This window comes from Castor canadensis, chromosome 15 (assembly GCF_047511655.1).
Source record: "Castor canadensis chromosome 15, mCasCan1.hap1v2, whole genome shotgun sequence".
Taxonomy (NCBI): Eukaryota; Metazoa; Chordata; class Mammalia; order Rodentia; family Castoridae; genus Castor; species Castor canadensis.
This window is the reverse complement of record NC_133400.1, coordinates 102,258,411-102,274,831: the sequence shown is the minus strand read 5'-3', so window position 1 is coordinate 102,274,831 and position 16,421 is coordinate 102,258,411. Positions and strand designations below refer to the sequence as shown.

The 16,421-nt window shown below is 47.8% G+C and overlaps 2 protein-coding genes across 4 annotated transcripts in view; both read right to left on the bottom strand.

Moving 5' to 3' along the window:
• Positions 1-451: 451 nt before the first annotated feature.
• Acta1 (actin alpha 1, skeletal muscle) lies at positions 452-3,211 on the bottom strand. The gene is made up of 7 exons (XM_020168829.2): positions 3,054-3,211; positions 2,176-2,316; positions 1,753-2,077; positions 1,457-1,618; positions 1,171-1,362; positions 907-1,088; positions 452-818 (listed from the first exon to the last, which is right to left on the bottom strand). Exons 2-7 carry the CDS (start codon positions 2,302-2,304, stop codon positions 675-677), a joined length of 1,134 nt encoding a protein of 377 aa, XP_020024418.1. The 5' UTR covers positions 2,305-2,316; positions 3,054-3,211; the 3' UTR covers positions 452-674.
• Positions 3,212-6,372: 3,161 nt separating this feature from the next.
• Nup133 (nucleoporin 133) overlaps positions 6,373-16,421 on the bottom strand; it is a 43,343-nt gene continuing 33,294 nt past the window's right edge. For 2 of the 3 annotated variants that reach the window (XM_020168830.2, XM_020168831.2), the window contains 6 exons: positions 14,675-14,810; positions 13,161-13,279; positions 11,836-11,916; positions 11,172-11,236; positions 9,916-10,004; positions 6,373-8,516 (listed from right to left, as the gene is read on the bottom strand). In XM_020168830.2, coding sequence (XP_020024419.1) covers positions 8,380-8,516; positions 9,916-10,004; positions 11,172-11,236; positions 11,836-11,916; positions 13,161-13,279; positions 14,675-14,810 — 627 coding nt within the window. In that variant the 3' untranslated portion in view covers positions 6,373-8,379. Of the gene's footprint in view, positions 8,517-8,563; positions 9,568-9,915; positions 10,005-11,171; positions 11,237-11,835; positions 11,917-13,160; positions 13,280-14,674; positions 14,811-16,421 lie in introns of those variants that run through there. The other variant, XM_074056907.1, reaches the window with a different exon arrangement.

The window sequence follows — 16,421 nt, the reverse complement described above, 5'->3', positions numbered from 1 at the left end:
GGCGCCAAGCAAAGGGCTTCCCAGTTTGGAAGAGGCAGTGACTGTTAAAACTGGCTCATTAACCGAAGAACATAACCCTTTCAGTTAAACCTGCAGCTTCTACAGGGAGCTCTGTGAAGGGTTCCGGGCAGCACCATGGTCAGCGCATGCACCAGGAGCCACTTACAATGGTGCTGCTGCCGCTGGGTGCCTGGTGGATGGCCACTTATGGTGGTGCTGCCCTGGGGCAGAGGGAGGGAGGCTCCTGGCCACACACAGAGTGGAGTCCAGCCACAAAGCCCCCAGTGCTGGGGAATGGATTTGATTCACAGGGGGAAACTGCGGGGTGCGTGGGGAGAGTTAACGTCCTCTTTTAAGGTCACACCCATTTGGAGCATTGTGAAAAGTGAGGGGGTTAGGGTCATTCTTCCTGCTCCTTGCTCGCCCCCCAGTAAATAAAGACAACACACACTTTTCTGCAGCAAATAGAATGCCTGACTTTAATGCTTCAAGTTTTCCTCTTCCTTCCACAGGGCTTTGTTTTAAAAATAACAAAATGAGGTATGTACACGTTAAGAACAGGTGCGGTGGCAGCGATGGAGCGCTCGCAGATGACGCTACCCGCGGGGGAAGGGCAGCCCTGCGACCTGAGCCTGTCGTCCTGAGGAGAGTGCGCGCGCCGGGCGATGGGGCGCTTAGAAGCATTTGCGGTGCACGATGGAGGGGCCGGCCTCGTCGTACTCCTGCTTGGTGATCCACATCTGCTGGAAGGTGGACAGCGAGGCCAGGATGGAGCCGCCGATCCACACGGAGTACTTGCGCTCAGGGGGGGCGATGATCTGCAAAAGACAGAGCAAGCGTCAGTCTGCGGGACCCGGGCCTCTTGTCCCAGCCACCCGCCCCCGCCCGGGGCGCGAAGCCGCCCACCTTGATCTTCATGGTGCTGGGGGCCAGCGCGGTGATTTCCTTCTGCATGCGGTCAGCGATCCCAGGGTACATGGTGGTGCCCCCAGACATGACGTTGTTGGCGTACAGGTCCTTCCTGATGTCGATGTCGCACTTCATTATGCTGTTGTAGGTGGTCTCATGGATCCCCGCAGATTCCATGCCTGGGGGGCGCGGAGGGGGCCGCATGAGCAGGGACTAAGCGGGGAGGGGACGGAGGGCCAGAGGGGCCCGGGCGGGCCTCACCGATGAAGGAGGGCTGGAAGAGCGTCTCGGGGCAGCGGAAGCGCTCGTTGCCGATGGTGATCACCTGCCCGTCGGGCAGCTCGTAGCTCTTCTCCAGGGAGGACGAGGAGGCGGCGGTGGCCATCTCGTTCTCGAAGTCCAGGGCCACATAGCACAGCTTCTCCTTGATGTCGCGCACGATCTCGCGCTCAGCTGCGGGGCGGGAGCAGCGGAGCGGCCTCAGCGCGGGGACCCCGCCAATCCCCTCTCTTGTCCCCTCCCGGGCCCCGGGCGTCCGAGCGCTCACCTGTGGTCACAAAGGAGTAGCCGCGCTCCGTGAGGATCTTCATCAGGTAGTCGGTGAGATCGCGGCCGGCCAAATCCAGGCGCATGATGGCGTGAGGCAGAGCATAGCCCTCGTAGATGGGCACGTTGTGGGTGACGCCGTCGCCAGAGTCCAGCACGATGCCTGCGCGGAGCGGTCAGCGCGTGAGCGGCGGCCGGGACTCGGGGTACGCGGCGGGGATGGGGGCGCAGGGCCGGGACGGTGCGGAGCTCTGGAGGGGCGCAGGGAGGGGACGCTTGGCGGCGTGGGACACTCACCGGTGGTACGGCCGGAGGCGTAGAGGGACAGCACGGCCTGGATGGCCACGTACATGGCGGGCACGTTGAAGGTCTCAAACATGATCTGGGTCATCTTCTCACGGTTGGCCTTGGGGTTCAGCGGGGCCTCGGTGAGCAGGGTGGGGTGCTCCTCGGGGGCCACGCGCAGCTCGTTGTAGAAGGTGTGGTGCCAGATCTTCTCCATGTCATCCCAGTTGGTGATGATGCCGTGCTCGATGGGGTACTTCAGGGTCAGGATACCTCTCTTGCTCTGGGCCTCGTCGCCCACGTAGGAGTCCTTCTGGCCCATACCCACCATGACGCCCTGCGAGCGGAGACACCGGGCTCTGGTTAACCGCTGCTGAGGGTGTCGCTGCCTCAGCCGGGTGGACCGCCCGCTCCCTCCGCGGACCAGCGGCTGACCTGGTGTCGGGGGCGGCCCACGATAGAGGGGAACACCGCTCTGGGGGCGTCGTCACCCGCAAAGCCAGCTTTCACCAGGCCAGAGCCATTGTCGCACACGAGAGCGGTGGTCTCGTCTTCGTCGCACATGGTGTTTGGTTTCTGCAAGGACAGAGCCACCATGGAGGTGAAAGGATGTCCTGAAGAGGGAGGTGAGGCCCCGCTGGCCAGTCCTAGGTCCTCCGGGGGGGAGGGGGGAGACCTAGGATTCCCCCCTGCTGAGCCTCTTGCATACTGACAGGACTCTAGTCTGGGCTCAGGCCTGCGCTTTCCCCCAGGGAGGCATGGGGTCTGGAGACTACACTGAACAGCCCTTTCTTCCCTGAAGGCCCTGGCTCCACTGCCCAGCTCCAGAGGCCAACCTTTGTTCCTCATTTCACCTAAGGAGGGATTAAGGCCTCCTGGGGTCAGTTTGCCTAGCCTGCCTAGCCAGTGTCAGTGTGGAAGGAATTGCCCTTAGAAATTTCTGCCATTGGCGCCCCCTTTAGGGAGAAGTGGCCAGTTTGCAGACTCCGAAAAAGACCCTGTCACTTGGCCAGCCCAGAGAAGAGGGTGCCTTACTATCCTTTGGCTCCAGCATTGGGTTGAGAGGGAGCCCTCCCAAGACCACAGCAACACTGAATCTTCCTAAATAAATCTTAAAAATCAGCCTCCCAGGCACATCTTAAGTGCCAGGTGAGCAGTCCAAATAGGCTGGAGATGTTTGGAGAAATTTCCAGAGCCTATGGTCTGCCAGCCCATGCCTGTGACTTTGGGAAGTGGGAGCAGAACCAGAACAGTTGGGCTCTATTGTGTCCTCAGTGGGCTTTGTCCCTGTCCCCTCTCCAATTCCACTGTACCTGGGTGGGTGGCTACACCTGCTGTTCTCCGGCCCTGGTCACGGAGGGAGGAAGCAAAGCTCCACTCGCTGTCCACTGCGTGGCTGCCTGTCCTCTAGCTCAGGTTTTATATAGCCCACGGGCACTCCTTCCACGCCGCCCCGCAGGAATGTCGCTGCCCTTCCCAAGCCATATTTGGGTGTCGGGCACTAGAGTCCCTCCTTCAGCTGGTCCTCAGCCTGGGCTCCTGCCCTGGTCCCCTGTACTGACCAAAGAAGGAGCGGCCTGGCCCAGGTGGCACAGACCAGGCCATATATGGAGTGTCTCCCCAGCCAGTCAGCCCCTCCCAACAGCCAGGTCGCCTGCCTGACTGGTGGGGCAAAGGTCACTGTGTGCATAGTGGGTGGTCTGTGCTCCCCAAGCCACACCTGTTTCAAAGGTTTTTCACCTGTCCACTCAGGGCACATGGGTCTCTTTCGAAGGCCCTCACCATTGGCCTCCCACATTGCACCCCATCTGAGTTCCTTACTCAGACCCAAAGCCCCAAGTGTGTAGCTCTGGGGAGGGAGCCATATGGCTGGCTGATGGGCTTGGAGGGTGGAGAGGCCACTTGCTCCCAGGCAGAGGGAGCCAAGGCTTGTGCTGTGAGCCCCCACTCCCTGCCATCAGCTCAGAGACCAAGGTCTGACCCAAGTTGGCCCCTCCCCCACCTTGAGGCCACTAGTGTGGCTGAGGGCCTGCAGCTGTCACTGGGTGACAACTGGTAGAGGGAGGGGAGTGGTGGGAGGAGGCACAGGGGCTTCGGTGACAGGCCCAGCAGAGGCTGTGGCCACGTGGGGGACTAGGACAGGGCACTAGAGTTGTCCTCTGGGTGCAACAGTGAGCTCAAGAGTGAGGGGTAGTTGGGGTCCCTTCCTCCAGGACTGCTTGCCTGCTGAGTTGGCTGGGCTGTCAGCACAGTCCCACCTCCTTGATTGCACTGAGCGTCCCTCTCCTGAGGTGGGTGAGAGGAATGGAGCAGGGATAGTTTAATCAGGGAGGACCAAGGCACTGCACTCTAGCTTAGCAGCAGCCCCTCCTCGTCTTTTATATTTAGAGGATGATGTCCGCCAGGCCAGGCTGCTTAGCAGTCCACCTTGGAGTCACCACCTGCCGGCTGGCCATGCAGATTCTATTTATACCATGGCTATATGGGATCTGCCTCCCGGGTTTCTAGAAGGACTTGGATCTACTTATGGTAGGTGAGGGTGGGGGTCAGTGGAGGTCACTGCCTCAATTTGGTGCCTGTCTCAATTTGGGGGGAGGGGGACAGGAAAGCCTGGAGGAAACAATGTTCTGTGACTAGCTCAGCAACATGCCTTGAGGGGTGCATCAGGGATGTGGTGTGAGCCACCATGGAACCACTCGTTCCCAAAATAGTCGCAGCTCACATTTGGTGGTGGAACTGGGCAACTGGGACAGCTGTTGATGCCTCAAAGAAGGGGATAAAGCATACGGGGCCCCTCCGTACCCACACCACATCAGTCAAGCTGAAGTGGGTTAGGATGGCCTATGCAGCAAGTACAAAGGTCACCGGATGGCTCTGCGAGTTCACCTTTACTTTTCCAATTAATTTGGGGAGGGGTGAATAAAAGACAAAACGAATTCCACTTTCAGTATCCTGTGCTTGCCTATATCAATGGATAGCAGAGATGCTAGACAAAATAAGCTGGTGGGTGCTCTGTGTGTACAACTTAAGGAGAGGGACTGAACTTTGGGCCTTGAAAGAGGGATGTGCTGTTACCACTGGACAGCCAAGGACGGGGCTGGGGCTGTCATTACTGCTCAAAACTCCTGCTCAGTGCCTCTTAACCTCTCCAACAAGCTTCTCAGCTCAGACTGAGATTCAAACCCATCCATGCTAAAGAGGAACAAATGCCCACAAGCTTCAGGAGACCTCCAGCACAGCACAACACATGGGCAGATGTCAGCTGTCTGCCTGCCACTGCCCCGGCTTACAAAGTCCCTGCTGGTCACCAGGCACCCTTGGAGCTACTCTATTCCTGTTGAACTCACCAATTTAGAGAACAGATGGACAACTCACTAGAGGGGACACCGTATGTGTCATTTCTGAGCACAGCCATATGGCTCCCACCACCTGGGCAGGTGGCCACTGCCTGCCCAGCCACAAGAGGACTGTCAGATGGATGGCCAACCAGGTGGGTGCCTGACTGAAGTCCTGCTTTAGGTTCCCAGGTCCCCAGCCTGGGATTAAGGGTACAGTGAAATGCATACAATACCCCATACAAGAGAAGTACAAAGTTATGTACAAAACAAAAGGCACAGTCCAATACATTCTAAGTTCTAAGATAAATCTCAAAATGGGAACAGATGTTCTTGTCAGGGGGATTACAGGGGCCTGTATCCTTTCCCGAACTTCTGTTTATTTATTTTGGGGTACTGGTGATTGAACTCAGTGTTTCACTCTTGTTAGGCAGGGTGCTCTGCTACTTGAGCCACTCACATGTTTAAAAAAAAAAAAAGATAATATTTTTGGCTGGGTGTGGTGGTACACACCTGTAATCCCTAGAGAGGCAGAGGCAGGAGAATCCTGAGTTCAAGTCCAGCTGGAGCTACAGTGAGGTTTTTTTCACTCCCCAAGGGCCAATTTTTGCCCCGTATGAGAATGAAGTCTCACTTAAGTACTCAGGATATGACCTCCAGTCTTATGGAGGTGTGAGCACTGAGCCTTTTGGAAGTGACTTTCCTAGGTCATGTGGCAATAGGGGAAGTAAGTTCAGGATGTGCTAGAGTGCTGCTCTGTCTTTAGAGGAGCCAGCAGTTCCAAGAAAGGAGAGAGAAGATACTATGGCTTTCTGACCACCCAAGAGCCAGGACACTTGCAGTCGTGTGGCTTGCAAAAAATCTGTCTTTCCATTGGCTACCTGCCCCTCACGATTGATTCTCTCTGTGACGAAAGGTGATAGCTGCTCAGGAAGCCATGGCTTTGCATTTCAAGATGTCTTTGGATCTTCACTGGCGAAGATCCCTGGAGGATTCGACTACAACTCCAGATCTGCACCAAATGTCCGGGAGAGAGAGGTAGAAAGCAATCCTTTCCCTGCCTGGCCACTGGTCGGGGAGGGGTGAGCTCACCTCAGCTCATCTGGTTGCTGTGGAATCTGGGGCATGCTGTTGGCATACAAAGCCTTATACCCCAAAATAAAGGAGAAACAAAAAACAGATGAACAACAACTGTCCTGTTTGCCTCAGGACACAGCAAAGGATTGAATCATGAAGAACTTTCATTAAGTGTTTTACAAGTTCATGTTTAAATTGATAGGAAACACTGGAGAAGGTGGAGACAGGCAGGAATGGAGTGGGGTATAAAGAGTAGAGGGGTCATGGTAGAGAAGTAGGAAGTGTCAACACACCAGCTTGGTGTTAGAAGGAAGGGCTCTGTCAGTGAGCTTGGGGTGGTGATGCAAACCTGTAATCCCAGTACTAGGAGGCTGAGGCAAAAGGATAGCAAACTTAAGGCTAACCTGGGCTACAGAGCAAGACCCTGTTGCAAAAACAAAACAAAACACCGCTGGAGGTATGGCTCAAGTGGTAGAGTGTTTGCCTGGCAAGCACAAAGCCCTGAGTTTAAACCTCCAGTACCGCCAAAAAAACAAAAACAAAAGCAAAACAAAACAAAAATACAACAAAAAAAATTTTAGGAGAAAAAAGTACTCAAAACTTCAGGTCTTAATTTCATTTTTACTGCTGTTGCGGATTTAAACACCAAGTGTTCTGGAGGTGCGGCTGTTGTGAGACAGAGCCAGAGGGCCATACCTCACACAGAAATCCACACCACTCCTGTAGAGTTCTCCTGTCACATGGGGATGACACATGGGTCTGTGGTGGAGTCCATGCCCTCACCTGACAGGGCACACAGTGACAACTGAACACTGACAGTCAATGTCTAATGTACAACATGCACTCAAGGGCCTCCTGCCTCCATGCCAAGCTGCTCTTCCCATTCTGCCTGGTTGCCCTTCAAGGTGTACCTCACCTGGCCCTGCACCCTCCAGTACATTCTTAACCTGGCCATACACAAGAAAACTCTGGGGCTAATTTCCTTCTTTAGATAAGATAAACAGCTCCATTTGCCTATTCTTCCGAATAAGGCAAGGGTAAACTAGAAGCAGGAGAGGGCGCAATGGCTGGGCTGTGAAACCAGGAAGCTTCATATGGCTGACTTCAGCTCCAGCCAGGAGGGCCAAAGTGCTACCCAGACCACTCTGTCTAATCTCTGCTTTTTATTTAAGGCCATGTAACAATGAGTGATGACTGGTCAGGACAAATTGGCTTTGCGGTCCTCACTTTTTAGGGACCATATAAGGAAAACCCACAGTGAGCCAGCCTACTATTACATGTGGTTATGACTAGGGCAGACTAGTGAAAGAAGTCTGTGAAAATCACCTGAAAGTACAGGAGCAAGCATAACTAACACGGGTATTGGGCAGTGATGATTTACAGATAGGTCAGAAGGCCACACGAACACCTTTCTCACTAAAACATCTTCACTAACATGCATGCATTCATTATTTGCATAGAGAAATTAAGAATGTTCTCAATGAGCTAACCAGTTATCAAACTCTCAGACCCACTGTTTTGGTTTTTTTTTTCAGTCCTACAATAAGTCAGTAAAATTTCACATTTATTTTGCTACACTGGCCCTGCCCAAAATACATACCAAACACCCCAGACTCCCCTCAGCCCATGATGGCAGAGCCACAGAGATTTCAGAGACAACTCAGGGCAACCTTCTAAGAGCTTAGAAACTGACACCTAGAGCTGGCAGAGTGGCTCAAGCAGTAAGAGTGCATGCTTAGCAAGTGCAAGGCCATGAGTTCAAACCCCAGTGCTGCCAAAGAAGGAAAAAATGACTAGATACCGAGACCTTGAAGTGATCTGTGCACACAAGAGGCAGCATCAGGACAAGAACCATACAACCCACTGGACCAAGTGAGGTGTGAGACAAAGGCAACAAGCACAGGTACTTCAGGAGAAAAAAGGAGGAAAGAAAATACCATGTAACTGAAAAAAAAACCAGAACTATATTTACATTACTATTTTATGTTAGATTCCAAATAAAGTATGAAGACGCAGCAGCACACATTATAAAACTGTACAAACTTCTGACTGTTTAAGCCTAACCAGTTTTTTTGTTTGATTTTGGTTTTGGTTTTTTGAGACAGGGTCTCACTATATGTAGCCCAGGCTGGCCTCGAACTGGCAGTCCTCCTAGCCCAGACTCTACTACCACACCCAGCTAAGGCCTAAAATTTTTATAAGCACACAATACAAAGTTCAGAAAACATTAAATTTGTCCCTGGACATAATATTCATAATTTGCTTTCAAAACAAACTCAAAGTAAGGGTTGGACTTGAGGCTTCCAAGCTGATCTGCTTGCAGTAGGTCCTGCACTTCCGGCAAGTATTCCCTGAGCTGAATGCCTGCAAACACAGAACAGAGTCAACTCTCACTTTTACAGAACCCTCAAATGAATTCAGACGACGGATGGAGCATGTGTGATCCATTTGGAAGTAAGAGTCCTCTGCTCCTGGGGTGTGCTGCCCTCCAGCCTCCTTCATCCAACCTACGTGCTCTCAAGTGTCACAACAAACTCTCCAGAGGTCCCCGTGGGGGTCTGTTCCTCCCCCCTTGCTGGTCAAAGCAGTCATGTCATGAGAAATCTGTAGTAGGACCTGAAATTTTTTTCATTTTTTTCCCTTCAGCTTAAGACATACCTTCAATGTGGAAGTTTTAAAATAATTCATTTTAAAACAACTATTTTAAATAAATATATGTTCCCCCATTTGGGAAATAATTTAGTGGAAACACTGTCAGGAGAGTGGCTACAGTGTTGCAATGGTACTACAGCCAAGCCAAGTGAGGTGGCATGTGCCTATAGTCCCAGCTAAGGCACTCTGGAAGAAGGTCACTTGAGCCCAGGAGTTCAAGACCTGCCTGGACAACACAGTGAGACCCTATTTCATTAAAAACAACAGAAGTATTGCAAATGAAATTGAAGACCAGAGAGGAAGATGTCTTCTCTGGAAAGTAGGAGCCCCAAATGGCCAGACTACTGAAGCAGAGGTCTGAAGCTACACAGAAACTTGTGTAATTTTCTCACTTGACAAATAAAGAAAATTTGATACAAATTTTAAATTAATAACATGATAACATAATTTGTTACATTACCATAAGGTTCTCAAAACCAAATACTGACTTTTAAAAAGATATCTTTGAAGTGTCATGCCATTTTTGTGTGTGTTAGTTTTAAGACAGAAATCTGGGTTAGCAAATGTTATGAATTTTATTCACTGTTTTGGGTGCAGAACACATCCTGACTTGTTCATTTGTTTCTTAATTGAATTTTCAAATCTTAAAGCAATTTGTACAAATATCTTGTAGTTTGTTCTTAAACACGGTTCTGTTAGTTTAGTAGGGAATATACCAAAAAAGTTTGTCTTATCTCAAATTTTTGATCTTCACAAGAGTAAACTGAAAAGGTAAAGGAAATGATTAGTTCTATCACTACAGATTTTTGGTATCACAACCAACATTTGTGCCCATAGGTTGCTGTTGGGATCTGGAGGCGGGAGGGTGTATGGGGGGTATCATGGGGTGATTCAGCTTCACATATGCTCCCCAAGGGCAGAGGGCAGAAACTCAATCTTCACTGTAAGCAAATGTATGATTTTGCCTATGATACTGCTTCTCCTGGAATTTCCATGTCATTTAACATCTTGTCACTTGGGTCTTTGGGTCATATTGGATCATTTGATTGACTGCTCTACAGTTTCTAAAATAGCAGGGACATTTAGTTTGCAATAGAAACAAACCACTTACCATCTTTTAAAAGTTTCTGTAAGATTTTCACAAACACACTGTCTTTAGACACTTCAATTGGATCATCTTTACCATCAGAACTGGACCAGCTACAAGACAAAAATCACAAGAGAAAAGGAATCACGGATGTGGCTGAGAGAGACTGATTTTCTCTCATGGCTGTGGGGATAGAGCCTTGAGTTCAGTGATACTGCTTCAAATCATCAAAACGAAGGCTCCAGTCTGCATCAGAATACAGCTGCCCTGGCAGCATTCACCCACATCACACCACACCATGTTCTGACTTAAAACCAAACAGCAGGTGCCTTTCTGAGGACAATGCTGTAGAAACAGATCCAGCAAGCATCTTTCCTGGCATAGCCATAATTACAGTGTACCACAAACTCCATCTTCTGGGAGCCAGGGGCCCAGCATCCGGTGGAGGGCTGGAGGGATAGCTTTCTTTCCTAGCAGAATCACCAGAAACCCTAAAACTTTAGACAAAAAGCCAGGACAATAAGCTCCACTGAAAACGACAGCATCCTTCTGAAAACTGGGCTGAGATCAACCGACCAAGGAGGCACGGAGCTAGTGCCTCTATAGGGTCCTAGCTGCCCAGAGGCTCTTCATGACACAAGCCTGCTGCATTCTCTGGGAACTCAGGGCCTCTCTATCGCTCCTGTCCTAGAGGAGCCCAGGCCTCCCACAGGTGGCCTGAGTTTCTCTTTGCCACTGAGTCTTAATAAGACTTCTGGATGGAAATGTTCCCCCTGTGAAAGATGGCTATGAGAAAGAGACTGCTACTCCATAACCAACCCTCAAACTGTAACCACTTTGTATTTAAAAGACAAACAAACAAATCTTAGTTTTGAGTCTTATCTGGCATGAAGGGTTCGACTTCTGTGAAAATGAGGAACATGCACGTTTCTGTGTGAACTTAGGTCTAGATATTAACATCAAAAACCATGATTTATGAGCCTGGCATGATGCTATGCCTATAATCCCAACACTGGCGAGGCTAAGGCAGGAGGATCAAGAGTTCAAGGCCAACCTGGGCTACACAGTAAGACCCCATCTCAAAAAAACAAGAAGAACCCCTTGACAAAAGCAGTGATTTATTATACCAGTGGTCCTATGTCTTTAGGCTATTTCTTAACTGCTTAATTAAAAATGCAGGATTGCCAAAGCAACGACTAAAATGTTCATAAGCTTGTCAACTGCTTGCCCTAAAGACCAGCTGTCTACACCACACCTGGCATCTGGGCAGGAGAACTTACTGATCTCTCTGCAGGGCTCTGCAAAGGATTTCCAATTTCAGATCATTTATATTTACATCTTCCTCCTTCACAGCAAAATAAAACACTTTGGTTAAAGCCTGACTTTAAAAAGAAATAGATGTTTAAATTTTATTAATATCAACTCCTAACCCTGCACAAATATTGTTGCTTTGCTTTAAGTCCTAACTTAAAACTTTTTACCTTCTTTGAGATGTTAGTTCTACTTGGAGAGAAAGCCAGTGGGTATCTGTGTGTTAGTTTCAGGTCACTCTTGGATAAATCTGACTTCATCAAGGACTTTGAGAAGTTAAGATTTTTAAAAAGTTTACAAAAGCTAACATATGTTTTTAAAATTTACCGGACGACTTCTGATTGCACAGCCGCATAACATAGTAACTGCTTATCCTACAGAATGCACAGTATGATCTTTTGAAAACTGAAAGACAGCTTCTCTTTGGGTGAACATTATGAAAAAAGCACCTTAGGACTCTGAAAATCCACCTTTTTAAATCTGGGAATTGTGAGGTCATTTATCAGTATCAGTCCTGGCAGTTTTTCCAAAGGGCTGGATGCCTTCTAAGAGCCAGGGTAGCTAAACCAGAAATAAGTCTTTCCCTCTTTTTCTATGTATTCAGCTGCTTGAGAGATGAAGTGATTTACTTACCTCATCAATATATTCCAGCAAGTCCAAAGCTTTCTTAAAATCATATTCACTAGCTCTTCTGTTTTCTTCACAGATATATAGCTGTAGCAAGTTGTATAAGGCGGAAGATTATTGTAAGTAATTACAGAACTGATACTAGACAAATTAATGGGGAGGAAAAGTCATTATGTCTTCTTTTAAATAAGCAGAAGATAGTTTTGTAGCCAAGAAAAATGTCACATTTGGGAACTATATTCCATCTAACTCAAAATAAACTTTAAAAAGTGTACATCCTAAATCAGAAATTAGTTTGCATAACTGGTGCATAACTTTTACAGTGTCAGAAAATTTACATTTTTACCAATAAGACAGAATTTTTGTGTGTGTGCCCTTTGCACTTTTAATATGGCTTTTGAGATGCTGCCCTTTTAAATGGCTTTAAAAACCGCAACCCCAAGACACACATAGTTGGTGTGGAGTACACTAGAAGGTAAGGAAAACACCTGCCAGAATGTGACCCAGGGTTGTACTGGTCAGATGACAGCTGGCTGCACACATTCCTCACACATCCTGCCATTTTATGTCCAGAAAATTCTTACTTTATTAAAATTATCAACTTGAGTTTTCCCTATCTTCCTATTCCAACAACTACTTGTAATATGACAAGTTTCATTTTTAAGTACAAAATTCATACCATTTCAGAAAAAAGCATCTGCTCATTTTCATTGTCTTAAGACTTGATTTCAAATTAAGTAGCTCTATCAGGTCAGGTGGCCATGAGCTCAGCACATAAACGCTGTTGCTAATACTGAGTAACACTCAAGTTTCTTTCTAATATCTTAGAGCAGATTCAGAATGTCTCTACCACATCATGCTTGCATGTGAAATGCCTCTGATAGGAGTGAAGCCACGCTTGCACATGGCATCCACCATCTCATCCTGCTACAGGTCCCACTCCAGCCTCAGTCCCATCCTCTGACCTTTGGTTGCCAGGAGAGGGGTAAGGAGGTATCTGCAGGCCTTGAACCAGTTCTTACAGAAGAGCCTGCAGAGTGACGCTCTGGGGAAACACTTATTTCATGGTGCACACTTCTCCTACACTAGGAAAGCATGTCATTGGGAGGAGCACCTGGAGGGCCGGGGGAGGTGCACGGGAAGGCAGAGGTTGGGCAGCTGTTTCCTGCTAATACCTTCCTGCTCCCAAGCAGCTTCCAACATGTTTTCTAGGGGAAAGTTCTCAGTGGAGTGGGAGCCTCGGAAAGCAATCCTCTTAGGAGCTACACTGCATGGCCCAGCAAACAAGCTGGTTCTGGGTGTGGGGAGCAAGGTGAGGATGTGACACCTACGCTGATGAGCCGAGGTGCTGTCAACACTGGCATTGCACTGAGACTCAGCTGTTTTTCTGCCAGCAGCTGCTCAGGCAGGGTCTCCTGGTGCAGCAGGAAGCGCTCCTGCTCAGCCATCACTGTGTTCAAAGACAGAGAGAGAATGATGACACTTTCACTTTCACTGTCATAAAACAAACATGAATTAAAAACAGCTCTAAGCTGGGCATCAGTGGCTCACACCTATAGTGCTAGCTACTTGGGAGTCTTGAGACTGAAAGGATCGAGGTTCAAGGCCAGTCTAGGCAAATAGCCAGACTCCATCTCCAAAATAACCAGAGCAAAATGGACTGCAGGTGTGGCTCTTGGGATCCTTTACTCTAAGTTTGCCTTTTCATCTCTCATGTTGCTAAAATTTTAAAGAGCCCAGGCTGACTGTACTGTAAAATGTACTGCCACCAAGGAGATACCTGACTGCTCCCGTGATCAGTTATAGGTTCAGGTCACACTAACAAGCAGGCGATCCAGGTGCGGTATGTGCTACCATGCCACACCACTCCAGGAAGTGTGAAAACATGGGTCTGTCCTGTGATTGCTTTGGGTATTGTGAGATCTGTGTACCAATACTCTGAAAACATGGGAATACATGCCCCTGTAAACTCAGTGATTTAGCTTTTTTTTGAGACAGGTCTTTTTTGCTATGTAGCCCTGGCTGGTCTTGAACTTGCACTTGAGATCCTCCAGCCTTAGCCCTGAGTAGCTGGATTACAGGCATGTGCCACCATCACTGGCTGATTCAAGCAGTTTTGATGAACAGTTTTTCACTGAGGTTGTTGTCACTCTCGTAAAGAAGCATCTCAGTGACCCCTTCCCCTTTTGGGCATCACTGTGGATTTATGGATTTTTCTTTTATGAACCATGAAATGTAATCTTTCACTTGGGATCTGTTCAAGGCTCTTATGCTCTCCTTTCCCATCCAAGACTCTCTTCTCCTGGGCACTGGAGGTCAGAAACCAAAACGTGGAGCCAAGGTAGCTCCTGTTCTGGAGTGCCACTGCTTTAGGCCCTTTCAGGATAAGAGCCAAAACCGGCTCCATCTGGTGTCTCCAGTTCAAACACAGGACCTCTACTCTATACTTGTATCTCCCTTCTTGGTTCTCAAAAATAATACCTTATTTTATCATTTTCTCTATCTAAAGAATAGTTGCAGGATTATGCACCATCACCATTACTCCAACAAGCCCCTGTGCAAGGCCTTTTTACCTTCTGCAGACTTCTCTGCAGCTCTTTTTACCTTGGAGTATACATTACAAAGGTGTATAACCAGAGTCCTCAACAAATTCAAAAGCATTTGAATTAATTATTCTCTATCCTCGTTTCAAATACAAGTTTTCTCTTAAAAAAAAAAAAGATTCCAAGTTTCTGTTTGAGTGACTCCATGTGGGTGTTGACAGAAAGCATTCCTCTCAGAGGGGAAGACAGAACTGAAAGCATGATGGACTTGTACATCTCCTTGTTCAAATCCTTTCTCTTACCTTCAATTTTTTCTTGCAGTACATCTTCTGAAAGGTCTGAAGCTAAGGCAGCCAATTTACTCAAGCCAAGAAGGGTTTTTTTCTTTGCAAAGTAACGAGTTTCCGTATTTGCCAAACCCAAAAGTGTCACGTGAGCCTACAATAAACAAAACATGAAGATCACGATGTGGTCCTGAGTCCCAACTCAATCTTGAAATAAAGGGTCCGTACACCCCAAAATTGCTTTGTCTTCCTAAGTCACACAAAACAAAGAAAAACTGATAATTAGCAAACCCAAACCCAGCTCAATACAACACTAAGTAATTACATGACACACAGTAGTGGGAAAAAGGCCAGCACAACATCTGTTCCTCATTTCACATTTACTTCAATATTCTGTCAAGAGCACACACACCTTACTGTGCACTGGTTTTACTCACAATTTTAATATTTTTATTACAAGAACGTTTTTATAACCAAAGACTACCAGTAAATGTTTACGTCTTATTTCATTACAATGACCTACAATTTTTTGAAGACATATCAAGTATGGCCTATTTAAATTTTGTGAGAAAACAGGATGTATACATTTTAGTAATCTAAGTGTTGTCAAATACACTGTTAATAACTACGCAGCATGCCTCTTCTTCCTCCTAGCTAACTGAAACTCTATACCCTTTGACCAACGTCTCCATTTCCTTCACCCCAGCTCCTGGTAACCTCCTTCTACTCTGTTTCTATAGCTAATTGTTTCAGATCCCACATACAAGTGAGGTCAGGCAGAACTGTCCTCTATGCTTAGCTCATTTCACTTAGCATAAGTCCTTTAGATTCACTCATGCTACTGAAAATGGCAGGTGTTTTTCCTTTCTAAGGACTGAATATTGTCCCTTTGTGGATGTACACACACATGGTACATATCCATTCACACGGTACATATCCATTCACACGGTGCATGTGTGTATGTGTGTGCAAGTGGGTATAAAGACACCATCCAAAGCTGACTGATACATAGTTGGACTCCTTAACTTGGGTATTGTGAATGGTGTTGCAATAAGCATGGGAGTGCAGGTGTCTCTCTGGCATACTGATTTCAAAATGTTTGGATACCTGGAAGTAAGATTTATAGATAATCTGGTAGTTCCATTTCTAGTTCCCTGAGGAACCTCCACACAATTTTCCTTAATGGTTTTACTAAATTACATTCTCACCAACAGCACTCAAGGGTTTCCTGTTATCTTTTGTCGTTTTTGATGTGATCTTTTTGTTTTGTTTTGCAATATTGGGGAATGAACCCAGGGACTCCTGCATGCTAGGCAAGTACCCTACCACTGAGCTATATCTAGCAAAACTTTCTTTTTTTTGAGAGGAGTGAGGGGGTTATTGTACTGGAGTTCTGAACTCAGGGCCTCAAGCTTCCTACTAGGCAGGAGTTCTACCATTTCAGCTATGCTCCTGGCCTCTTGTCTTTTGATAAAAGGCATTCTGATAGGCATGAGGTAATATCTCATGATGTTTTTTTTTTAATTTTTTGGGTGGGGGGGCAGTACTGGGGTTTGAACTCATGGCCTTACCCTTGCTAGGCAGGTGTTCTACCACTTGAGCCACTCCACCAGCCCTATTTTGTGTTGGGTATTTTTAAAATAGGGTCTTACCAACTATTTTGCCCAGGCTGGCTTCAAACCATGATCCTCCTGATCTCTGCCTCTTGAGTAGCTAGAATTACAAGCATGAGCCACCAGCCACCCGGCTCTTTTTTTTTTTTTTT